The sequence below is a fragment of the Fringilla coelebs genome, assembly GCF_963513975.1.
Source record: "Fringilla coelebs genome assembly, chromosome: 6".
Classification (NCBI taxonomy): domain Eukaryota; kingdom Metazoa; phylum Chordata; class Aves; order Passeriformes; family Fringillidae; genus Fringilla; species Fringilla coelebs.
Window position 1 is genome coordinate 17974729 of NC_140034.1, and position 26731 is coordinate 18001459.

A 26731-nucleotide genomic window follows, 5' to 3' on the forward strand; every position below is an offset into this window, starting at 1 on the left:
GCCCCTCTTATGGTGTTTGCATTAGTTAAACACTATAAATATTCCTGGATTTATATGCTTTTAAAGCTTGCTAAAACAGTTGTTATTAAGGGTATAATTTCTACTGACACCTTTGGGAGTTTTTAAGTCCAGACAGGCTGAAAGATCAGCCTTTAGTCTGCATTTTTTTTTCTGTGTATCTCACTAACAGCTGAAACTTTGCAAGGACATAAATGTGTGTGCATAGGTCATTTGGTAAAGCACACAGGGATTAAACCTTGAAAATATTTCCAAGCTGCATGAAAACAAGACCAACAGAATTTTGGTAAGACATTTGCCTTAATTGGAAAGGCTTAAAATAACTGATCATATGATTAAAAAAAGCAAGGATTGCCTGCTATTTGTTGTAACCCCTATTTCTGTAGTGCCCCTGTAGCCAGAGAAGCAGCTGTTCATTGCTGACATTCTCCCTGCCAGGCATTCCAACTCTCTGAGGTAATGGGCTGCAAGCATACGGGCCTTCGCTTTAATTCTTTCAGCGTATCCTTCCGCATGGATAGAGCGAGGGGAACGCCTCCAGGAAAAGAAATTAAATGCACACACACAGAGGCACACAGGGACGGCCGATTCGAAAATATTTCTGAGAAGGCAATTTGCGCTCATGCGGCACAGCGTCACATGAAAGAGGCCGCCTGAAGAGCTGGCTGGCACAGGTTTATTTTGTTGTAGTATTTACTTCCACCCCCCAGCTCTTTACCCAGTGGAATGATATCCAGAGCAAGTTTTTTGAGACAGGAAGTGAGGAATGTTTTCACTATGAGTGATCTGAGAAGAAGGTGGGCTAGCCGAGATAGCAGCTGTTTCGGCCGAGAGGAACACAGTAAGTCAGTTCCCGAGGAATACAGATGAGATGGCTCCGGGAGAAGAAGCCTTGGAGCGCTCGGGGTTTTTTTCGGCTACACGTTTGTGAAAGGAGACCCGGTGTCTTTGGATCGCTGTGCAAGGTAAGGGGAAAACAGCGGGCACAGTAAACACATAGCGGGTGATCTCTGCTGTGTACTGTAAGGCTGAAGAGTTTCAACTATTTACGTTTTGAAAAGTAAATGGTTGTGGGACTGTGCTTCTGGAGGTGGGCTAAGTTTGAGATATGCACTTACTGCTGCTCTCTCAGTCCGAGAGTCATGTCAAAGATTAACTGGTAAAACAAGGAGAGGGTGGAGTATTTTGATTACTTTTTTGGCTGCCCAAATATCTCTGAAATAAAAAGATATGTATTTCAAGAATGTGAAGTAACAGGAACCCTTTTCCACCATGATATATTGCTGTTTTATTGAAAAAAAAAAAAAAAAAGTAAAGTCAAATGCAAATAATTGAGGGGGGAGTAGGAGGTGAAGGTAAAGGAGAAAGATACCACAGTGCTCAGTAATCACACATGAGTCATGGCCATGTTGCTGAAATTCTAATATAGCATTTTTGAAGCTACAGGTTGCTGTTGAAGTATAAAGGTACAAAGTTTGGCCACTAAAGACATTGCTAGATATTGCATGAAAATTCCAGGCTTGGTAAATAAAGGCTTGTAATTGTAAAGGTCATCAGTTGGATTTTGTAACTCCTGGCAGTATGTAGCCATGAGTTTTTTGCTAAAGCAGCTTAAAACAATGCAGGTAGATCTGAATTTAAAGTAATGCAGTAGGCAAACTTGAGAGCACCTAGGACTGCAGAATGCACAGCTGCTGAATAAAAACACCACAGCTATGTTTGCAAGACCTACACATGACTAGCAGTGGAGGATACTGAGTGATAACCTGTCGTTATTCATCAAACTTGCCTTAATTCTACAATATTTATTATATGTTAGGAATCTTTTTTTGTTGGTCTTTTGTGACGTGGCTTGGAAGTTAATTACTTGAGTTTTTCTTGTTATAGATGGGTTTCAGAAGTCATGAAGATTATGTCAGGCGTACAAAAATGAAATAATTTAGGGTAAATGCTCAGTGGAGCATCTAGTGTAAACAACAGATCATAACCTGGAGAATGTTCCTGGCTGGCACATTCTGAAAATTCTGCTCTAAACTTCCTTCCTATGTTTGCATTGCTACCTGTTTGCATAGTGAAATAACTGAAAGTCTGAGGCTGCCTCATGTCAGCATTAGATGGTTTGGAAATTTCACCTGTCAGGTTAGCCATCTGGTTAGTGATTTCCCCCCCCCCCCCCCCCCCCCATGCTCTTAGAATATTTTTCTAACCCTTGATACAGACATAAAAGACTGAAAGTCTTTTATACTCAGTGGTACTCCATAAATCTGAGATTAAAACACTTCTGCATTTCTGACTGTAGCTTTCAGAGAGGAGTAAATTGGTTTCTCTCATTTCTGTAGCATCAAAGAAGACACCTAACTGTGCAAAGAATGTATTGGAAAATGGACCTTGGGGAGAGGAGCTAAGGTCAGCCAGCTAAAAGTTGCTCTGTCCGGAATAAACCCAGTTCAAGATTCTGCTGGCAGTGGACAGGGGACTAAAAGCTTCTGTCTGTAGAGCATTCCCTGCATGCTGTTCAAACAGGGCTGGATTTGGAGGATCAAAGTGCAGAGGGAGTAATAACTTGAGGATTCCCTCTGTATCCCTACGTTTTTCAGGGAAACCTGTTGCTATCTGTTGTTACTTATTTTACAGCTACACCCAAAACCAAATTTGTTGGTGTTTGGGTGAGGATTGTTTTCTTATTCAGCTAAGATTTTAGGTGGTATCTGTTGAGGATGGTGATTGTGTAGAATGGTAGAATTGCTTCAAGGTTATCACAAACGAGGTCATGATATATGCTTCTGGTCATTCTTTGGAGTAGGGTTGCAAAGCTGTCATTGAGAAAAAATGCCGTGCCACTTCCTTTTTCTCCCCATTGTAGGCCTTTCATGTCTTTCCACCTTCCTTTCTTCTTGCAGTGCTGCTGACTGGGGAGTAGGGAGGGTGATACAGGGTTTTTAGCCTAAAGAGTTTGTGGTTATGTTGGGCAAGTTTCTAGGAGGGTATATCAGCGTCCGAGGAGAATGTGGTATCTGTTTGTTTCCAGCTATACCTTTGAGTTTAAAAGCAGTTGTGCTAGGAAGACTGCTTCTTCTGGTTCCTCCATTCCAAAGAAACGCATATCCTCACGTTCCTCCTGTCTGGTCATCCTAAGAGTCCTCAGAAATCAAATTGTGCCTTTTAATATATGCTACTAATACCTGCCAGCCTGGAAGACAAAAATTCAAGAAGAAAAGTAGGCGTTTGTTTTCTTTCCCCTTCCGTCGGGGCGGCCCTGCCGCTAGAGGTGCAAGGGCAGAGCTTCTGCTCGCGGCCGGAGGCAGCAGCGCGGCGGGGACCGGGCGGCGCTGCCCGGCCCGGGCGCGGCTCCGGGGGCGCTCCCGCCGCCGCCCCGCGCAGCCCAGCCCAGCCCGGGCAGAGCAGCCTCGCCGAGGGAATGGCATCGCTGACCCAGGGCAGCGGCGGGAAACGGAGGGATCTCTAAGGAGCCTTCCAGCCCAGACCTTTCCGTGACTCTGTGACAAATCACAGACTGGGGTGCGTGCCCTAAGAAAACACTTGGAAAAGGAGGAAGGCAAAGCATGGAATAGAGTTGACAGGAGAAGAGGCGTGAAAGTGTTTGCAAAAAGCGGGGAGATGGGTGGCTACCTGTAGTCTGGGTAAGAGTATGTTTTTCAAGGAAAAATTAGAAAATAAATGGTTCTCAGAATTTGCATATTCTCTTGGTGAGGCAAAGCATAACCTGAAGCATCATACAGAAGTTTAGCATAAGGAATAATGGTACGACTTTCTGTAATCCATGGAAGATTAAAGGAATTGTGCTTTAATTGTCTGGTAGGAAATGGCTAAGGTGTGAGTTTTAAGGCCTCCCTTGCCTTTCTTTTTTTCCCCTTTATCATTTATGGGGTTGGTTTTGTGTTTAATCCAACAGCAGATAGTGGCTGAGGCTGCAAAAGGCTCTGAAAAATAAGCCAGGTTGCTGGATTTGCTCTTAAAGAAAACGTCCTTTTTTTGTATTACAAATACCTTGGGCAACTGAGATTTCATAAACATATTTTATTTAAATACCAATTCAGTTCATAAATACTTATTTTAAGACACTGCAGTCACGCATGATTAAGATTCATTATTCACTTGTGAGTTTAAAAAAAAGAGATCAACTTGCCAAAACCCAGTGTCATTTGTGGAAAAACCAGAAACTCTGGTACATATTTCATTATTTGAATACAGAACAGCCCTGCATTTTGGAAAGGTAGAGCGATTATTTAGATTTAGAAAAAAATATGCATGTTATTTTTCCCATGTTACCATTCCCTTTTCAGTCAAAATATTTCTCATTCTTGTATTTCTTCTCTTTTGTTCCTTGCTAGGACTCCAGTGGATGTCTCTTCTCCTCGTCTCTTGGTGGAAAACTTGCTTGGCTTTAATGGATACTGCTGCTGCTGGTTGATCTCTGGAGACTTTACAGCTCCTTACCTTTTTAGAGGAGGTGCCTTCTCGTCACCTCTCAAGGTCTCAGTGGTAGTAGCTCTTTATCACTAACCATCTCTGGGGGAAAAAGAAGATGCCTCTACCTTTTGGGTTAAAATTGAAACGAACTCGACGTTACACAGTATCCAGCAAGAGTTGCTTGGTGGCTCGTATCCAGCTGCTCAACAATGAATTTGTGGAGTTCACACTGTCAGTGGAAAGCACAGGCCAGGAAAGTCTGGAAGCAGTGGCTCAGAGGCTTGAATTGCGGGAGGTAAGTGAGTCGTCAAGTGAAGGCGTAACTTTAGTTTTTGGGGCTAGATGACCTATGTGGTAACTCCTTGCCGTGTAGGGTGATCAGCTACTGGATCAGCTATCCTGTCTTCCCATTGTTTCTTCACCTTCTGGTCTTTATGGGGTCTTGGATTGATCCTAAACAGTTGCTAAACTTGTTACAGAGTTTAGGGAAGGTCCAAGGGGAGGAAACGTGAGAAGTATCACTGAATAAAAGCTTGGAATGCAGCAAAACCAAAGCAAATGTTTTTTAAACATGACATTGCTGAAAATTCTACTTAAAAAAAACTCACAAAGGAAGAAAATAATTTCTACCTAAGCAACCTAAGCAACATGGTTAAAAACTTCAGCAAGACTTCAGTCATAAGACAGCATTTTATTTGTCTGCGTGTATTTTTTTTTCTGATGGATTTGTGCCGCAGAAAGAATCTAAAGCACAAAATGTGGAAAGTGTACCAGTTACCAACTGTTTGTCTTGCTTGTTTAAATACCACAAATATATTTGCAGATATTGTCTTGGAGCTCATACATAGTCATATAGGTTGAGCGCTGGCCTTATGGCAAGACTTGGTTTGTGCTAGTTGAATATGTAAATATCTGTAAATATCTGTTTTCCCCCCAAAATCTCCTTACTTGGTATTTTGAAGGATTGTTTTGGAACTGAAATTTATTCTTCCACACATTTAGTGATTTTTTTCTACATCTTCTGTGTTGAGTGAATTCCTTCTGAAATGCTAAGCTTTGAAATGTTAACAGAAATCTACATAGATGACCAACATATAAATCAATGTCACTATTTTACAAAATTGTTGAGCACAGGTGGTTTGAATGCAATATTTGGATGCTCTCAATCCTGGGTGAACTGACATTTCCCCCTAAGGTTTAGTTTAGGGGGAAAGGTTTAGTTTAGTTGATTTTGGAGTCATTGAACTATGACAGCATGTGCACTTCTGGGGGGCAGGAGAGAGAAACTAGTGATACAAGTCTGGGGTTGCTAACATTGTTCTGAACAATACTCTTTTGTTCTGTTATGTGTTCTGCCATAAAATGACCTTTTGATTATGGAATTCAAATAAAGGATGAAAACCCTGGGCTTAGGTAGCCAAAATATGACTAATTGTGAAAATAATTAGTAATAAATATTTGCATTTATAACTATGATCTTTTGAAATATTATCTTTTTATTGTCAAGCAATGGCAACTGTTGGTAACTTTGCTCAAATATTGAACAAATATATTTAGAACTCAATCCTGCAAACATTATTTCTTTACAAAGCATGCATTACTGTACGATTCCTCAGTGGGAAATGTTATATATAGTAATTTATTTTCAAAAATGCTTTTTATCCTTTCTGTTTCAAGAATAATAAAAAATGAAATAGACATGAATCCATAAGGGTTTGTTCATTGTGGTTGTTTTCACTTGCAATATGCATTCTTGTAGAGTCTCAAGTATTTTTTTAGTGTACAGTTATTTTGGAAAATGCAGTTCTTTGCAAGGGTATGCCTTCTTTTTTTAATCTTTCTTCTTCTAACAAAAGGAGAATCTAGCTATGCTTGTAGCCTTAGTGTTTACTTAGAACACACCAGATATCATATATTTAGAATTCTGTTATTGTTGTGTGAATGTTATGTTGTCAATTTTATCTGTCTACTTTCAGATGTAACTTCTTAGTTATAGAAAGTGTAGAACTTTTACTGTTTGCAAAATGCAAAGTCTTTGTCTTCCTGAATGATGACTACTAACTTCTATTGAACCAGTCACAGAGTGCTGGAAATGCAGTTTTTTCAGCTATTCTTCATTATCTCGTTCTTTGGAACCACTCCTAAATATCTTTTTAAAAACAAAACAACAGCAAAAAAAAAAGAGCAAAAAAGAGCAAGAGATGTAATTCCCTCAATTAATGGTCATATATCAGAGTAAGGGAGTTGACAGTACACTATTGAACTCTGAGCAGATTCCTTCAGTCATGCATTCTTGCATGGATTATTTTGGCAGGAAAATGTGTTGCAATAAAAGGGAATGGAAAATAGGGATATAAATTACTTTCCAGAGCTTGCATTCAGAAAAAGTTGTTCTGCCTTTAAATAGTCAGATTTGCCAAGCAGATACTGGATCACTCCTGATGGCTTACTTAGTAGAAAGTTTTCAGAAAGAAAAATGTGTTCAGCGCTTTCACTAAATCTGCAAAAACAACTTTAGTCTTTGATACAGTAGAATACAAAGTATTTCTCTAGAAAGCTGCCTATTTTTAGTTCACTGAGCAGCCTTAAAGCATGAAGTTGAATTCTAAGTGTTCAACATGAAAGTATGACTGTTTATTTGAATACTGAGACTGGGGACCATTCTCACATCCAAGGTATCAGTTCAGTTTCAGATTACTGTATATGGCCTACAAGCCAGGACAAGCAGTTCCCAAGCATCTTCAAAACAGTTTACTGCGTGAGGCATTAGGGGAATCTCTACCATTTTTTCACACATTCGGTGGTAACATTTGTGAATACCTCTTTCTCTCTGGTGTCGTTTGGAATTACTGAATTTGGACAGTTGAACTGAACTATTTTTAATGGTGTGCTATCTTTTAAGATATTTGTTTTAACAGATCTTTATGTAAATGAGTAACCTTCAAATTATGCATTGCATGGCTAAACACTGTTTTTCTTTTAATTTTCCAATTAGTACTTCTCAATTTCCAAGTTGTATACTAGTATGAACACATAGTTAGCATTTAGGAAGATTGACGTATGTTGACAATTTTATTTTTTTATGGAATAGCAAACTTTTTAGAAAAGTGAAATGAATTCATTAAACTGAGTATCTTCTGGTATTCCTAGAATGTGACTCATCAGGCATGAGTATGTAATCCAGCTCTCTTAAAGTGAGGAACTGGGGAAAGAAGCCAAAGGGAATAGTGAACATAAGTTACTTGCCTTTGTAGAACAGTCTGTCTTTTATCCCGTGAGAGAACTATAACCAAACATGATTTATGCAAAAAGGGGGTACAGAAAACCATTCTGGAATCACAAGTTTTGAAAAAATGCTGAGATCTCTGCTGATTAACAACCTTAAAAAGTATGTACAACAGTGCTAATCTTGCATCTAAAGTATGAGTATGCAAATGAAATCCTTGAAAATATAGAAATTTTTTAAAACATTGTAATATCGCCACAAGGTACATTAGTACATTAGCTAACTAGGTTTGGCAGGAGATGTTATAACTGGTGTCTTTCTCTTGTTGATTTGTTGTTGTTGTTGTTTTCTAAACAACACAGCACTTCTAAACCAGAGAGAAGGGGCAAATTCTGCTACTGTGTACAAGCAGAGTCTGATTTAACTGCAGATACGTGGTAGAGTGCAAGAATAAGAACTAATGGCAGGGAACTTCTGTGGAGTGTATGTGCTGTGCATATGGAAGTTCCTGTGTTTGTTTTGGATATGCAGAGGAAAAGGAACCAAGGTTATCTGGATCCTGAATAACTTCAAAGTTCTGAAACATGCTTCGGAAATGCTTGAACTATGCTGTAAGACTTTGCTCTGAATTCTAAAACATCAGTTCTTTTTTGGAGAAAACACAAAAAAATACCTTTAATTCATTGTGGTCGTTTCTTAAATGGGTTTTGCAAATGAAAAAAAATTTTAAAATCGGACCAAGTGCAACCATAAATATTCTTATGTCTGTATGTATCAGTAACCATATTGACTGACAAATAAGAGTTGGGCCATGTCATGACAGAGGGATCATGAACATAATTATGTTTATGTCTTGTATAAAAGTCTGACAGCATTTTAGCTGATGCTTGTAGAAATAAGAGGAGAAGCAGTGCTCATAGTTGAACTTCTGTCGTTGTCTCTCTCAACCAAATTTTCCTTATAATTCGGAAAGGAAAAAAAATTGACATGGAGGAATCTATATAAGAATGCCAGTCTTCCATGTGTAATCTGATTTGTTTAAAAGATGCTGCTTTATTGAAAAGCAAATTTGAATGCATCTAAAATAAATATTAATTATAAGGGTGTGATAATTTTGGAACCAAGGTAAATTGAAGGACAGAGCAGTTAGGCAAAAATCAGTAACTGCCTCAGTTCAATTATTGTTGTTCTTCCTTCCTCTGAAGAAAAAAAGATATACATTCTGGTAAAGAGTTTGCACTCAGTCTTACACTGAGAGGCACAAAATAAAGGTTTTTCCATGAAAACAATAGTGGCAATTAGGAAGCCCTGCCCCTGATTTCTTAAGCATTTTTATTAAGTCAGAATTTGAATGTACCACTTAATTGTATTTTATTTACCATCATGTCAGTGAATTGCTGTACAGTTTTATACCAATTTTGACAGAAAAGGTTTTCTTTACTTCTGAAGCAAAGGCATTAGCTTATTGTTTGGTATTTTTAGACTTCTTTGAAATTTTTCCCTTTAGTAAAGCAATCAGAACTTAAGCCTCTGATGAATGGGAACACGATACTTCTTCTAATGTCAGTGATGTGTAAGGTGAAGTCAAAAGCAGTTATGTGAGTTCATCCTTCTCAGAGCCTTGAACAGTGGTGGGAAAAGTAACATGATTTTTTTCAAAAAAAGTACATTTCTGCATTTCTGTGTCATGTTGATAACTGAACTATCTCTGCCAGAGGTTAAAATATATCTTGGACGTAATGTTTTCTGTGCAATATGAGGGTATGGATCTTTAGCTGGTAAATTAGTCAGCTTACCTTTGTCCTGATGAGTAGAATCTTCCTTGCCTGTTAGAGGGTTGTTTATTCAAGATATTTGAAGGGTGTGAAATGCAGCATATTGTGATTTGCACAGTGTTTCATTTGAATAAATTAGACAACATCAGATTACCTTGCAGCATATTGATTTGCTTATTTATTTCTTATCCCTTCTGTTTTGCTTTAAACTATAGTTGGCAATTACTTTGTTTAAATAGCATTTGTAAAATCCATATTAGAGTAGTTAGGAGAAAATAATTGTGTAAGTGTTGGAAAAAAAAGTTTCCATTATGAAAGAAATAAGATTTAAGAATAAATTCTCTCTTTGTTTATATAGCTACACTGCTAAATATTCCCTCCTGCTGCTACAGTTGAAGAGCTTGTCAGTCCTAGAGCAATAAAAAAAGTATAGGCAAAAGTACCTACAATAAATAGCTTCAATATGGGGGGAAAGGGAGGGATTTATGTCAGTGATCCTCCTATTTCTGCAAGAAGAATTGGTCATGGTAATAAATAGAGAAGTGCAACTTTCTAGTTGGTGGCTGGTACATGATGAGAGTCACAGAGGTTTTTTTCTCCACCACTTCCAGGAAGTCTTGGATATTGTACACTGGCCAGTCCAGGCTGCTCCAAGTCCTTTCTCAGCTAGAGATTGAGAAGTTTTGTGGAGGAGGTTTTCTGTTGTGATAAGAATGGAGTTTCTGGAGAATTTTCAAGGCCTGTTGTCTCCTACTATAGCTCCTAGCACTGGGCGTAGGGAAAAACTTTCATTTGGTATCTGCCGGTTGTGCTTAGTACAAGATTATTGACCCAGTTCTCCTGCATGTGGTTTATTTCAACTGTGCTATCCTGATAACATGAGCTGCTCTGTATCCAAGCACATAATAAAGCTAGATGTGATGGAGCCCTTGAGTTTGACTGCAGTGCTTATCCTTCAGTTAGAAAAGGTGTTTTCAGCATTCTGATCAGGGAAGTCTTACAGTTTGTTTTATTTGTATGTACCAGTGTAAAAGAGGAAAAGCCTGAAAATATATTTTCACTGCATTCTTCTGCTATCTCTGCTTTTTGCCTCAGATTTTAGGATGGGAAGTCCTCAAGTACCCTTGAGGGAGGTAGCCAAATGTATTAATTAGAAGGAACTGTATTAACCATTAGAAAACAATTCTAACCCTTTCCAGCCTCTTTGTAATCTATGACATATTTTGTAAGATTTATCGTACAGGATATGGAAATTAACTGGAAAATTGCATGGTCCTACACTCTGCTCAGGAGGATCAGGTGCTTCAGGGGTTGCCTGGGTTTACCACCCAGGTGCCTCCAAGGATAGAGATTTAACACCTCTTTGGGCTATCTGTTCCAGTGTTTGGCTAGTCTTGTTGTGAAATTTTTTTCCTGATCTAATTGGAATTTCCCACATTGCAGTTTCTCCCCAGTGCTTCTCATACTTGCTGTGGTTACTTCCAAGAAGACTCTGGGTCTATCTTCTCTGTCTGTGTCCTGCTCTTAGGCAATTGAAGTCCACAGTAAGATTCTACTTTGTCTCTTCTCAGGATGATCAGCCCCACTTCTTTTACTGTACATCATGCCAGAAGATCTAATACAGTCACCTGCAGTAATGTGGTTTTGTGGCACTCGTACCTGGTGAAACTCCTCTGCTTAGCTTAGGAAGTCTCGATGACTTCAGTGATGAAGTCACTCCCACCAGCTTGTGAGCTGTAAATACTGCATGGGGCTTTTGGTACTTTTGTGTTCTTAATAGCTCTTGAAATTTTAGGCAAAAAATATTTACTGTCTCTAGTGTCAGAAAGCAAGTAGGTAGAAATTAACTGTGCAGAAATTATATGTTCCTTTCATTTCAATTTGATTTTCTTCAGAGAGGTTGGGTCATGAATAAGTCACTAAAATAAACGAACCTCAAAGTAGTGTTAATCTTAACAGCTTAACATATTTTAAGAATTATGTCATGACATTCTTTTTAGCACTGGATGTTGTCCTGAGCTGCTAATAATAAAATGTTTTAGCAATGAATAAAAGTAGGTTCTATTTTAATCAGTGCGAATATTCCAGGGTGCATAAGCTCCTCTGAAAACTCACAGGATCAAATTCTGCCCTTGAAGTGAAGTGAAAGGTTTGCATAGAAGTCAGCAGACCAGCTTTGGTCTGTAGTATTTTGCATGGCTTGTTTAAAGATATGCTAGATTCCAGAGGATATTTTAAAATGTGGAAACCTTTTTCTTAGTCTGTTAGGCTCAGTTGTGTGTAGGCAAGAAAAAGTGGTCAGTGTTTCCAAGAAATATATCTACTCAAGTGATCATCATGTTTTAAAAATAGTCTATACATTCAGTTTAAATTAAGGGTTTAGAGCCAGGAGTATTTTACACCAGGAAGTTTGAAAGAGTGGCGATGTTTGTGGTCTCTTTGCCTCACCTCTGTTATACATCTGTGCTGAAGTTTAAGCACACCAAGGCTGCAAGTGAGTTTATTCAAACAATTGCTGTACTTGTTTTTGGGTGTATTTTCAGTTGGTTTACGAATGTGTTTGTGTGATATCATTTATAGAAGTCTTTCAGTTGTAGCTCTTACCCTTTGCTTTCAGTCTCTGCCATGGCCATTGCCCTTGCCCAGAATGTTGTGGTTCCACATTTTAGTGCTCAGCCCGAGGCTGATGTGGTTGTCCTGTTAGAGAATCGGGCTGGGTCAGAGCAGAATGTCAGCATCATGGTCTGACTTTGGCTCCTGTGACTGCATGCATGCTGTTAACAGTCTTGGGATGAAAGAGAAACACACCTTTTTGCACACATTCCTTTCCTTACTCAGTCTGCAGGAAGGATTAAGGAGGAGTCAGTCATTCAGTACATTTTATCCTTTTTAGCATGTAATATTGCAGTGAACATATTTCTTTTGTAATGGTGTTTCTGTGGTACTGCTCTTGGGTTTTTTTTCCCTAGCATCTTATGGAATTTAAGATACTGTCTTCACAATATCCTTGTGGTGTGGTGGTGGTGACCTAATGATTGGGGGATTGAAGAATAGAAATAAAATGTTGTTTAAGGTATCAGGAAACTTTGCGTGCCTGGACTGGGAAATGACAAATGTGTTGTTTATATTATTTATATTCAAAGCCATCATTCTTTTTTCCTCTTGAAACTCAAAGTATTTATGACTTTCTAAATTTGACTCTTGGCTTTCAGACTTTAGAAGTCATGAGCACACAGTGTCCACCTGAGAAAAACTTGGTTTGCAGGATTTGCTTCACAGAGAATCCTCTTTCTGATTTGGGAATAGTCTGGTTTTATATTGTGATTTTTAAACTTTCCCATTCTGCACTTGCTGTAGATATCTTCCTCTATACAGAAAAAACTGCTTTTTTCTTCTATGAAGAGTTCTAATTCAATTGACTTTCTGTACTATAGGCTGTCCTTTTATCAGAGGGTCAGAGTTTTTTTAGAGTTTATAGAAAGGTTAGCTAGGCAGATTTTTTCTGTTTTTTAATCTTATTAATACTAATTTTGCAAATGCACGGTAGCTAGCACTAATTTTAACTTCAATAATTTTCTTTAAACTGTGGGGTAAAAAAGTCCCCAAACACCAAAACCACCAATAATCACTTAAAACTGTGTTTATGCCCATTTAGAGAGGAGCAAAGAAGTACTTTTTGCCAGTTTGCAATGCCAAAGGAACACTATGCATTAGAACTGTTTCTAATCTCCTATTTTTGCTAATACCCCAGAGAAAATGGTTTTATGAAATGGATAGTTTTATTAATTTAATGCTGCACCTTGACTTTTGGGCCTCGAATTACTTGATGGTCTGTGCTGATATGGAGCACTGGTTCAGTCCCATGAAGTTTGGGATGGGGTGTATGTGCCCATGCTGTGGTTGTTGCACACACAGTCAGCCTGTCAGAGCTGTAAGGAAAATCTGGAATCCTATGAGTGGTCTCTTCATCCTGTTTAGACTGGAAACTAAAATGTGTGTAAAAGAATTTTCAAATGTATATATGGGCTAGTTTTTGCAGAAATGTACTGAAGTGGCCTTTTTCTCCTAAGAGCTGTAGCTCTTCAATGAATTTCACATCTGTTCTCTGCAATATCAAAAATGCTAGAGCTTTTGAGAAAACAACAGTAAATACTTATTTTTTTACTAGGGAGACAGTTTTTCCATGAGATGTTCACAGAAAGTATTGATTTCAAGACATGATAAATATTCCTTCTGCTTTATAAAACTCCATCCTTAAAAGCTTTATTTTGTGTAACTTTAAAATGTCTGAAAATAGGGAAGGAAAAATATTGGATTAAAGGTGTTGGCATTTCTACAATTTCAGTACATTAAAGTTTATGTAGGAAGGACTTGGAGAATTTTCATATAAATACCTACAGACTTACCTTATACAATTACCTAAGAATTGGTAATTCTTAACACACACTTATCTCTCTCCTTCAGTTAAAACACTTCTATTTATAATATCTGGTTTGGCTATGATAATGATATGAATATTTTCCAGTCCATATCTGTTTGCTGGTCCAGAACTGAACAAAATAAGTACTGTGGGAGCAGATTTTAGCCAGTTTAAACATAGTGGAGAAATTTAAATTTTTGTGGGTGACTCTGCAGTATGGATTTAGAACTGTACTGTGAAGCAAGAGAAAAATACTCTGATCCAGACTCCTTCTGGGAGAGGATCTAATCAAAATGAGATTGTGTTGCTCAAGATGTTGTCCAGTGGGATTTTGACCTTCCAGGGGTGACATCCCTGAGCCTCCCTAGGTGGTCTGCTCCAGTACACACTGTATTTTGTGTTTTGGCTTGGTCAGGAGTGGCCCACTCAGGCAAGATATCTTCCTGCTCTGCTGTATCTGCTCCTTTTCCTGCTCGTGCAGTGAGCCATGCATATGCTTTAATGAGCTCAGCTTTTGCTGGGCAGCTGTCCTGTGCTCTTTTGTCCTTCAGCATCTCCTGTGAGCCTGCCTACCAGGTCCACAGAGGAGTAATGCTTTGCCCTGCTGCTGTCCCATGTCATTTTCCATTTGCCTTCCCCACTTCCCTTAGATTTCCTGTCACACATGAATGCCTACTGCTAGCATCTGTGAATGGCCATAACAGAGTTTTGAGTTATGAACTGTTTCCAAATAAAGAGTAGTTCTGGTACAGTTTTAGATGGGGGACCTTATGTACCTGAGTTGGTTATCTGGATGTAGTATCTGCTTTTTATGGTAAATGTCTCTGCAGTTCCTGAAGTTTTCAATAACTCATAGCCTTACTCAGTGCTTTAAAACATTTATTTCTAAGTAGCAAGACTTTCATACCATATATTTTATCTAATATCACAATATTAACTTTTTTTATAATTGAAACACCTCTTTTTCAGATTACATATTTCAGTCTCTGGTATTATAATAAGCAGAATCAGCGCAGATGGGTAGATTTGGACAAGCCTCTGAAAAAGCAGCTGGACAAATATGCCTTGGAGCCAACTGTGTATTTTGGAGTAGTGTTCTATGTGCCTACTGTTTCTCAGCTTCAGCAGGAGATTACCAGGTAACCTCATAGTATAAACTTCTATGTGTTTATAAATTTGCTCTCAGCATTCTGAAATGTATAGTTTATTTAAAAGTTGTCTCTTTATCCACTCCCCACCTTTATAGAAATGAAAACCATTTTAGGCAGAATTTATGTTCAAACTGTATTCTAATTTATCTTTGTAATAATTAAATATGTGATAAACTAAGCAAGCAACTAACTAAGTTTACTTTTAATAGCAGTTCTGTAGAATGAGCATACCTTCTGCTTCCTGACTGGGAAGACTCATTCCCCAAATGCCTTGGGCTTTTACTTTTCCATTTTTTGAAGGTCTGAGTTTAGCCCCAGCTGTTCTTGTGTGTGTTGTATAGGGATGTTGTGTGCTGTGATATGATATACTGGGTTTTTGTAGTAGGATCTCCAAGAGTCTAAACAATATTTATAAATTATCAGTCTATTTAATAGGGCAGTAACAGTGATGGAAGAGAGCTGTCCCTTAACATGAATAAAATTTATATGGAGTTTACCTGACCTTTCCTAATCACTGAAGGAATTACAGCACATACTTCCAAGTCCTCAGTATTAACAACCTTACTTCACTAGAGTTAACATACAATATGAGGAAGAAGTTTTTGAAACTAGATTTATAGAAGACAAATGTCCTCCGTGGCCAAGTCAGTGTAGCTGTACTGGCAATTTTGAGATGTTTTGGGCTCCAGATAGAAAGTTCTGTGGGTGGCTGAAAGGGGCAGAAGAATTCAGGCACATAGTGGCTCAGACTGTGGACAAACAGTACAGGTAGTAGTGGCTGCATATACAAGAGATGATGCAGGAAAAGCATAGATTACAATAAAAAAGGTGCCTTGAAAGTGAAAACAAAATGTACTCAGAAGTTGTAATGCAGAAATGAAAATCCCTACTGGGATTGAGGGAATGTACATTGTTAGATCTATTGGAAGAGAATGCAGCAACCCAGCAGCAGTTTCCTGAATGTTGTAAAGAGGCAATAACAACAATTTTAAGGAAGGAAGAGGGAAAAAAAGAAGAGAGGGTTTGTTAGTAGATAGAAATTGTAGAGGTTCCTTAAGATCACTGATTCTAGAATGATATGTGAAAGTTAAGGGAGGCAGAAGTTTTAAAAGGCCTTGAATTAGTGGGTCCAAATGATGAGGAAGACCACCTTCTACTCAGACTGGGGAATACAGAGAGGAATAGGAAATGCAGGCATAGTCTTCTACTCTCTCTTAAAAATTTAGAAGCCCATGTTAGGTTTTTGTTTCCTTTTTTTCTTTTTTTTTTTTTTTTTTCCTGTAGGTATCAGTATTACTTGCAATTAAAGAAAGATATCTTGGAGGGCAACATTCCTTGCACACTGGAACAAGCAATACATCTGGCTGGTTTGGCAGTTCAGGGTAAGTAAGAAATTGTACCCAGCTAATGTAGCTAATGTTACATTATAAACTTTGGTGATATATTTTCTATTGCCTGTTTTCTTTATGTCGTTCAAGAGACCCAATTCATTAAGTTATGAAAGGGGCTTGCTCCTTAGGACTTTGCCATATGGGCTGAGGAGAGCAAGCAGCAGTTGGGTCAGTGGCCCTGAACTTCTCTGCAGTCCTCAGAGGTGTACCTGGGCATCTGACGTAGTTCAGGAGCTGGATTTGACTTAGACATTGGAGTTCCTTTGGGGGCAAAGGCTTCAGTTGTCTGCCTACATCAACAGACACTTCCTCTGTTTCTGTTAATGAAGACTCTTTATTTTGACATATCTTCATAAATAAGCAACTTTGAATGTACTTATATTTCCACTGTTTATCCAAAATTTCCTATCACATAAGATTATTTGAAGTTAGTGTGCAAGACTGTTAGCAGTTCTTGTATTCAAATCACTCCTGAAAACATGTTTCTGTGATACCTGTATGAAAAGGCAGCTTAATTTTTCCTAGCTAGGGTCAGATGGGATAGAGTATACAGCAGTCCTGAGGCTGTCTGCACTGATCATGTTCCATGTTCCTTGCAACGTGCTTGTCTGATACTAAATCTCTCAAAAGTTTGTAATGGCAACAGCTGTGTTTGTATATTGTTATTTGTATATCATTCACAGTGAATGCCACTACAGTACATCTAACAGCAATTGTAAAACTGCCAAAGTTGAACAGGGCTTAAAATCACTGGCAGTATATACAACATATATACAAAGATTTTTTTTTAAATTTATTTAGTTATATACAGTGGTTGTATCACAATAAAGATGATGATTATGTTTTCTAGAAAATGTGGTTACCAGTGGAGTAGGATTAATGGTATTAATACCTTGTTTATATAACAGTGAATCTGTTTAATCCAAGCCAGGTTCTAATGGCCTTCAACTGAAAAAATCTTGTAGTGTTATTTGTATGTATTTGGACAGTGTAAACGTCTCTCTGCTCAAGTGAGCTGTTTATAGAAATCTTTCAATATAACCTTCTTTCCAGATGGAAAATATTCATCCTTTTAGCTTTCACCTTCATTTCTTATTCCTATATAAGAGATGAACTGTATATGTTGGTAACACATAACATTTTGAGTTGGTAACTCAAAAGAAGCACAGGCTCTAAATTGATATGCTCAAATGGCTGAAGTAGCTTATACCAGGTAGGTTAGTAATTTTAGCTGGTGAATGAGCAGAAGCAGTGCTTGCTGTTTCAAGTCAACTGCTTTCAAGAATGATCTGTATTTAAAATCAGTAGAATAGGTTAATTCTAAACACTGCTTTATCTCAAGAGCTGTATTGGTGTAGTGTGTCAGAGGTGCTACCCTTTCATAGAAATAACTTCCATATTAAGTGTTTTATCATTTCTTCTTCTCAATCCACAAGGAGTGTTACCAATCATTCTGAACAAGGTAAAAAGATGGGAGTTTTTTACCTTTTATCTTTATAAGCATTATTGGTTGGTTCGTTCTGTTGTTTTGCTTTAGGTTTGTAGTTCAGTAGGATGGAGGTTTGCTACTTAGACATCCTGCTGCAATTAACTGGGTTTTGAATAATTTTGTCAAAAGTGTTTGAATCCAAGTTTTTTTTTATTTTTTTAGCGGATTTTGGAGACTACGATCAGTATGAATCTCAGGAGTTTCTACAAAGATTTGCTTTGTTTCCAGTGGTAAGTACTTTCTTTAAATCGGTGCATTTCAATTACTAAATTGACAAATTTAAATCCTTCTTAAAATTGGTAAATGCAGATAATTTTTAGGAAACCTCCATGATCCATTTTTCTTACTGCTTCCTAGGCCATCAAATTTAAGTAAAGGTTTTCTTTCAGATTGGAGTGAGATGTGGCACCTTATATTACACAGAAACAAAGATGTAATAAGATCTTTTCAATTTTATTTTATATTACACTGAAAGGAAGGCTGAGGTACAAATGGGAGAGTGAGTAAAACCACTTCAAAACAGCGCTTATGCTTTTGGGGTTTATTTGTGCATATTACAGCATCTAAGCTCCAAGGCTAGAGTCAAGGGTTGATGTGCATGTGTAAAGAGACTATAACCATTTGATTTTGTAGAATTTTTTTGCATTTCATTCCACAAATGCTATTTTACCTTAAGGGTTGGCTACAAGAAGAAAAAATATTGGAAGAAGCAACACAGAAAGTTGCCTTGCTACATCAGAAGTACAGGTAACATGTCTAAAGCACTTCAATGCTTAATTTCAATCTTCAGTAGCTTCTGTAGCTCAGAAAGTTGTGAATCTTGAAATGCAGTTGGACTAATTTAACTTCCCATTTAAATGAGTCTTTTCTCTAGTACATCTGTGTTAAAGTTACAAGAGCTTTTGCTGAATGAAAATGAAAAACAGAACCAAATATTTAGTAAAATAAGTAGAGGATTCAGCTTGAAAAGAATACGGGACACAATTAAATAGTGTGACTTCACCTGTATCATGTTTCTGACTCTTGTTCATGTGAAGTTCTGACCCCAGTAAGGATGTTTCTTGATAAACAACATTGGGAGGTATTAAAGGCAGGAAAAACGCGGAGACAGTAACCGTGCTAGAATGCTTATGATCCTAGGTAGAAGGCGGCTAAGGTGCAATAGTCCAGGACAAAAGAAAGTTATGTTCTCTGTATCAGTTCATTAGTGAAAAATGTTTGTGACTGTGTGAGTAATACTGAATATTTTCCCCTGTATTGTTTTAAAACAACAGTTTGAAAATTGCAGTTGCACTTATGTTAAAAATGCACTTGGTACAAGATTGCAGGGTTCAGGTTCAGCAAAGAAAACTTAATCTTCATGACGTTAGGAAAAAGTATAGAAATTGGGAGATTAATGATTGAAAAAGTATTGAGAGACATAACAATGAGCATTACAGGATTTTTCAGGTAGAAATTATGTCTTTTATAAGGTAACTGATGTATGTTGGTGGGTAGGTAAACACAAGCTTTTAAGCCTTGTGATATTGCTGCAAGTCTGTGAGAAAGCTGTCTTTGTCAGTTGGTCTAATTATAAAGCCTTCTACCTTTACCTATAGATCTTGTCCTCCTGCTTTCAAAGTATTACAGTAAAATAGTCAGCATTTAGAAGATGAAATTGTCTTTTCTGAACTGAAAAATGCCAGACATCCTATTTCCCCTATAGCAGTATAGAAGACATTCATGTCTTGAACCTGTGTGCCTCTGGTAAAGTGAGAAAATATGGAGACAGTGCTGGATTTGATCAAGAATGTGATAATTGTCTGCCATTAGTAGAGATGGTAATATTAACTAGTAGTCTTTGCTGCCATTTACCCCTAAAGATGCCAGAGAGAAAGAAGTTATTAGAATCAAGGTGTAAAGGCTGAGCCGAATGTATCAGCCATTGGTACAGAGAGAAAACAGTATGTTTGATGGTTGCCTGGGTGTCCTGGGGATGCTTTTCAAGCTTTGACAGTGTCCTTCAGAGTAAAACAAAGATGATTTTTTCTTATTGGCAGTATTAGCTGATTGTTGTTTTATTTGTAGAGGCCTTACTCCTCCTGATGCAGAAATGTTATATATGCAAGAAGTGGAAAGAATGGAGGGCTATGGTGAAGAGACCTATCCTGCAAAGGTAAATAAGTTTTGATCTTTGTCTAATTGCCCTTTTTTCCCTGTTTAGAGTGGCTACTTCTTGCCAAAAGTAAATAAAACCCAAACCCCAAACCACCCATAATTTTCTGCTCCAGAATTAATAAAAGCAGTTGTTCCTTAGGTAACTTTGCTTTTGAAGACTTTTTCCTCTACTTGCATAATTTTTTGCAACTTTTTACAGGACAGCCAAGGAAGTGACATATTCATTGGAGCATGTCTTGATGGTATCTTTGTGAAACACAAAAATGGTCGTCCTCCTGTTGTATTTAGGTTAGTATTGTTCTTTCATAAAATATCTTAGTGAGCTTCACATTTTAAGTCTGTTTCTCACAAGCATCAATGACTCATAGATATGATTTGTATTTATGCATTTGATAAACCTGAACATAGTCTTGTAGTCATCATGGTACAGTGAATAGTGAAGCCAGTGAGAATTTCTCAATATGATAACTGCAAAATGAATCTCTTTAAGACAGATTAATTCGAAGACTTGAATATTTAATAGACAGTTGCATTGCAAAATATTTATTGAATCAAAAAGGAGCAATACTCTGCACAGAGGGCGTCTTAAATCCTGAGATTGTCACATCAATTCATATAGAAATATTCACTGTGAAATTGTCCAGAAGTTCCTTTCATATATTATATGTGGAGAGTTACGTGAGCATGTTTTATTATTTTGGATTCATACACTTTTTTAGTTTATTATTGAATGTTCTTATAAATTGTAGACAGAGCTCTGACTTACCTAAACACTCAAAATTCAGTCTACACATGAAATGGCTTCCCACTGACTTTAAGATATGTTGCTTGGGCATCTTTGGGCAGAATTCAGAATAAATTTAAAAAAAAAACAAAACGTTTCGAGATTTTTTGTAATTTTGTAATCAGCAATTTAGTTTTTATTAAAGCAAGAAAGGGTTTATTCTTAGTGAACTTTAATCTTCTAGAATTGAATTTTTGACTGAATATGAACAGAAATCTAGAAACTCTCTGGTCCAGCAGTCACTGAAACTTCACTACTGGTGATTTTCTGGGATTAGAGAAAGTAGCCAGCTTTGTTTCTTTCTGTCAGTAGTTTTGTTTAACAGGATTTAGAAATTCACAGCTGTTAAATGTCCTTCATAAAAATTTCTGTCTCAGCTGTGATAGGAGAGCTGATGCTGAGCTCTTTTTCATTGTCTGGTGTCATCAAAGTGCCTTGCTCTGCTTTCCTACAGCATTAAACAACAGCTGTACTTACCAAATGCACAGGGAGAGGAATAGAGCTTTGTACATAAATGCATTTCACATAAATTCTCAAGGAATTGTGCATGCAGTGTCTGTAAACATAGGAAAAAAGTTGCACATTGGGAAGCATCAGAAAGTATTTATTTTCCAATTTCAGGGTCCAGTTTTCTGCTCTTTTGCTTGTTTGTTGTGTGCCTATGGGCAATTCCATCATGGATAGCAATATCACGTTATTTGGGCGGCAATAAAGCATAGACAAATGACCCATTAGTACGATTTACAAAGACTGGATTATGCTTGAGATTGGTTCAGGTAATTTCATAGTTGTGCCCACAAAGGCTTATGCACCAAGGCCTTAAATTTGAGGGATTTTTGTTCTACATCAGAATGGAGACATTAATGTTTCTCTGCCTCATATAGATGAGGCAATAGCTATGGAAAATGCTTACAGACACCTCTGTGTAATGAAAATGGGAGTCATATAAACACCTTTAGAGACAGCCCTATATGCAGGTCATGCTTTTTCCATGTGTTTGGGTACTGCAGAATTTTCTTTTCATAAATCTATGATACAGGCTTTATTTACACTAGCATAATGCTAATGGTTCAAGCTAAATTTCTATTTAAAAAGAAGATGAATAAATATATTTTATGCAATCTAATTTTTTTTCATCTGTCAATGTATAAGAATTCTAGGAAATATGCATAACAATGCCTTCAAGTCTTTGTTTGGTGGAGGTTTATTTTTTTTTTTCCTGGAATGTAGGGTTTGCTTTCAAGCAGATGGGGACATTATAATTTACTGATAACTAAATTTGATTTTTTTTCAATAATAATTGAAAGAATTTCAAATGGAAGTCAAGTAATAATCTTACTGTACATATTGTACATCTTCCCAAGAGTTAGTCACATACATATTTTCTTTTCAGCAGCTATTAATGGTATGGAAGTGATGGTCTACAACTTGTTCAGATAGATTAATGAACTTTTTCATAGAATCACAAAATAGTATTTAACAAAATCATAGACTTTTAGCATACAAGTCTTGAGAGGGACCCATCAGGACCAAGGAGTCCAACTCCTGGCCCTGCCCAGGATATGGCAGGAGTCACACCCTGTGTCCTAGAGTGTTGTCCAAACGCTCCTTGAACTCTGTCAGGCTGGTGCTGTGCCCACTTCCCTGGGGAGTCTGTTACTGTGCCCAGCCATCCTCTGGGTGAAGAACTTTTACCTGATATCCAACCTAAACCTCCCTTGACTCAGCTGTAGAGCATTCCCTCAGTCCAGTCACTGGTCACGGGATGGAAGAGATCAGTGTCTGCCTCTCCCTCTCATGGGGATGTTCTTTATCCACATTCTTGATGGTAGTTCTGGTTTGCAGTTGCATTTTTTGAGGTTTGAAAATCAGAGCTTGTCCAGTCATATCCTGTCCCTTTTGTCTTCAGGTGGCATGATATTGCCAACATGTCCCACAACAAATCCTTTTTTGCATTAGAATTGGCAAACAAAGAAGAGACAATTCAGTTCCAAACTGTGAGTACATTCTTATTTTTTTCTCTAAGTCATCAGTAAATAAAAACAAATTAAGACTGATAGTTTAACTCAAAGGTTAAACCTACCATCTATATATTTAGCAGCTTTGAACTGCATGAGTGAGTCAAATGTAATAACACTGTCTTTGGCCAGCTTTCTGTGGGAAGGCATTAAAAATTGGACCTTTTATGTTGAGTACATTGAAGTATTTGGTTATGTGGTCATAAAATTTTTCATCCATTCCAGTAAAATTTCTAGCATTTTTTTTTACTTGAATCAGTGGCAATTAAAAATAAATATAGCCTTAGAGCTTTGCTGGAGTGGGCCATGGCATTCCTTGCAGAATTCATTTTATTCAACATCTACCAGTTGCTTTTGTCAAAAGGCAGCTGTTGACAATCTTATGGCAATCTTAACTGTAATTGTGTTACAGCTGATTGTCTTGAGCAAAAGGCTTCTACTTTCAAATTTCAAAAGTCTAAGAAAATTGTTAGACTAGAGTGTATATTTGAGTCTGCAAAGTTGAGTTTAAGGGAAAACTTGGTGACATTAATAAAGTTACAGTTAAAAAATTAAAGTTGAAATTAAATTGGTCAATGGTAATTTAATCTTAAAAATTCCAGTGGCTTGTATGAAAGCAAGTGAAGGGTATGAATGTTTGACTTAATGCAAATATTGTTTTTTTTTTTTTGGCAGGAAGATATGGAAACAGCAAAATATGTGTGGAGGATGTGTGTGGCTAGACACAAATTTTACAGACTAAATAAATGCAGCCTGTAAGTAGAATACATTAGCAGAATTCTTGGTGCCCTTGCAGCTTCCATTGGGAAGTGAAATCTCCCACTCCCTCTGTAAAGTCTTTACTGTCCTTTTTAGATGACTTGGGTTCATTTTCTTAATCTTTTTTGCGAAAATAGTTACCACCAGTTTTTGAAGTACATACTGCTTTATAACAGAAGACAATATTAAGCACTGAAATCTTAGCATAAGTAATAATGTTTGGCCTTTGCTTCTGGATCACAGTGCTGTGAGAGACTTCAGTTGCTTTGGGGTGTGATATTGCTATAGCTTGTGAGCTTCTGGAACCAGCAGGGTTTTGGCCTGTGGTTGGGTGAACTGCTCTGAAAGGACACTAGAGGCTTTAGAAGGGCGGGCAGTGTATGTGAAGCACTCCTGAAATGTGCTGGATTGACAGCTAAGAGGTATGTGGTTCTTTAGGTATCCATGGAATCTGTATAGCTCAAGTAGCACCAGTGCAAAGCAAATTTAATACAATTCATCAAATTAAATTTAAATGGGCTGGTCTCCAACTTGTAAATCAATGGCTGGAATTTGAGCTGCTTTACTGGAACAGCTTTCCTTCAGTCAAAGAATAGAAAATTAGACACACAGTGAATAGTCTATCATTGGAAATGCATGGTTCCCATATGTTTCACTACTCTTCACATTTGAGAAGATAGGTGTTTGATATCTGCTGAAGCCAGTGGAAAGATAATTAAGAATTTTGTGCCACAGGTGACTCATTAGTGTGTTTAATGCTAATTTATTTGAAAAGTAAGATAAATTTGAAATAGAGTAAACCTCATACCTCAAAGCTTGTAAACTTTTCTGTCTTTTGAGAGTGATGAGAGGCATTGGTAGAAGTAGTGTATTCATGGGACTTGTGCATTTCTGTCTAAATAATGTCAGATCTGTAGTTCTATATTAAATGTCTGTCTCTAGGATTACCTGTTGTAACCACAATGTGGTTTTACATCAGGTTAAGTCCTCAAAAAAACTTTTCTGGTTATTTCTTCACTTAAGATTTCTTGTCATCTGGTCCTGTAGCTGAAAACTGTCATTTGCATGCCTGTATCAACTTCAAGGTTTTTTTTCTAAATCTGTACATACCTTGTCTTTAGAGACTCCTTGGACTCTCCACCTGAGGAGGGCTCTCAGAAATCTTCCCTCATTCTTTCCCTTCCACGCTTTCCAATCCTTTCTCGTCCTTCACTTCCCAAAGGGTGAGCTTAAAAACATCTTTCTCACTAAAAAATACCTGTTCCTGCATTTGTATCATGCTGTCTTTTGACTTGTCTTGCTATGAGATGCAGAGCACAGAGTGGGGGGGAAGAGGAGCTTAAGACTTCTGAACATTATGTCCTGGAGCCAATCCAACAAATGATGAAAATTCATTACCATTAGCATCAATATTAGAACACACAAATGCTAATGCATTACAGTAATGCTTTGCAGATCCTGTAACATCTGTAATGTTACAGTCCCCATAAAGTTTTATGTCTGACTTTTAGAACAGGCAACTTGTAGAACAGGAGATTAGCTGAAATATTTTGATCTTGGGTTTTTGATTTTGCTTTCTGATGATGGCTAGAGCTCTTTCCTTTTGAGGCTCATGTGGAAGACTAAGACAGGCCTGGCTCTTGGAAAAGTGATTTAAGAGTGATTTTTAATTGAACTTGGGAGTGCTTTCTGATTTTTGAAATAGGTCATGCTCTTTTTAAGAATAATTTCTTGTCATTAAATTCCTTCTGTAGACAAACTCAGCCAGTTACAGTGAATCCTGTTAGAAGACGATCTTCATCCAGGATGTCCATGGTAAGGAAAGCAAATAGATTTAAGTTTGCATTTTTGTGGATTTCAGTTGACTTTGAGTCAAATATTACTTCCCTTCAGTGAAATGAAATGAGCAGTGAAAAAGATGAGTCTAGTATGTGAGGAACTGTTTCTAACTTATAGGAAGAGCTGCTATGTAATATCTAAATAGTGAAATTAAAACAATTGCAATGAAAAATATTTTAAACACTTCTGGTTTCAGTTTGAACACTGTCTCTAGGAGACTCTCCTAGATGTCAGATGGCAAGGTGCAGTCTTGGGTTAGTGGAGTGTCATTTCAAGGTTTTGTTCCTATTTTTTTTTTTTATGACCTCATAGGAGAAACTTTGCAGATTTAGAGAAATGGTTTAAGACTAAAGCTTTTTATGTGTTTGTTTGTAGTATTATACACATTATAATAGAATATAATATATAATACATATTATAATAGAATATAATATATATAATATATTCTACACTATAATATATAATATTATATAATTCTATAATATAGAATATATCATGTATGTGTGTATAGTATTCTATATTAGTATTCTATATAATATTTTTAATATATATACAATGGTATACATTATGTATTAAAAAAATTTCAATAACTATTTCTAAAATGAATAATCAGTTTTTAAGTAACAGTAAGATATTTGCTCTCTTAGCCCAAGCCTCAGCCTTATATGATGCCTCCACCGCCTCAGCTGCATTACAATGGTCATTATAGTGAACCATATGCAACTTCCCAAGGTAAGTTCATTAAATCTATGGCCACGCTACACAATTTTAGAAGGTAAAAACTTAATTTTTATGTGCAGCTACTTTAGCTATAGCTGAATAAATTAATAGGTAAACATGGGGTAGGTTCATACTAGAAGAGTCATTGAACTGCTTGCTGCTACTCTAGATACTCTAGGCTAAGGTGAAATACAATCATGGAATCACAGAGTTGTTTAGGTTGGAAAGGACCTTTAGGATCACCAAGTCCAGCCATCATCACAGCACTCTCAAATCCATCACTAAACCATGTCCCCAGGTGCCACATCTACAGGTCTGTTAAATACCTCCAGGGATGGTGACTCCGCCTCTTCCCTGGACAAGCCTGTTCCAATGCTTCACCGCTCTTTCCAAGGAGAAATTACCTAATATCCAATCTAAACCTCCCCTGATGCAACTTCCCTGAGGCCATTCTTCTTGTCCTGCTGCTTGTTACCTGGGAGGACACAAACACACCTCAGTGCAAGCTCCTTTCAGATAGTTGTAGAGAGCAGTAAGGTTCTCCCTGCGCCTC

At 37.4% G+C, this 26731-nt stretch overlaps 1 protein-coding gene across 4 annotated transcripts in view; it reads left to right on the forward strand.

Moving 5' to 3' along the window:
- The first annotated feature begins 593 nt into the window (after nucleotides 1-593).
- The window catches only part of PTPN21 (protein tyrosine phosphatase non-receptor type 21), a 44025-nt gene continuing 17887 nt past the window's right edge, over nucleotides 594-26731 (forward strand). For 3 of the 4 annotated variants that reach the window (XR_014616205.1, XM_084207021.1, XM_084207023.1), the window contains exons 1-13: nucleotides 594-983; nucleotides 4371-4744; nucleotides 14840-15009; nucleotides 16306-16403; nucleotides 18064-18131; nucleotides 18578-18648; nucleotides 19969-20056; nucleotides 20258-20346; nucleotides 22752-22839; nucleotides 23536-23615; nucleotides 24741-24842; nucleotides 25374-25434; nucleotides 26106-26190. Coding sequence is in view for 3 of the 4 variants with exons in the window: in XM_084207021.1 (XP_084063147.1) it covers nucleotides 4565-4744; nucleotides 14840-15009; nucleotides 16306-16403; nucleotides 18064-18131; nucleotides 18578-18648; nucleotides 19969-20056; nucleotides 20258-20346; nucleotides 22752-22839; nucleotides 23536-23615; nucleotides 24741-24842; nucleotides 25374-25434; nucleotides 26106-26190 (1180 nt within the window). In the remaining variant the exon portion in view is untranslated. The remainder of the gene's footprint in view (nucleotides 984-4370; nucleotides 4745-14839; nucleotides 15010-16305; nucleotides 16404-18063; nucleotides 18132-18577; nucleotides 18649-19968; nucleotides 20057-20257; nucleotides 20347-22751; nucleotides 22840-23535; nucleotides 23616-24740; nucleotides 24843-25373; nucleotides 25435-26105; nucleotides 26191-26731) is intronic. The other variant, XM_084207022.1, reaches the window with a different exon arrangement.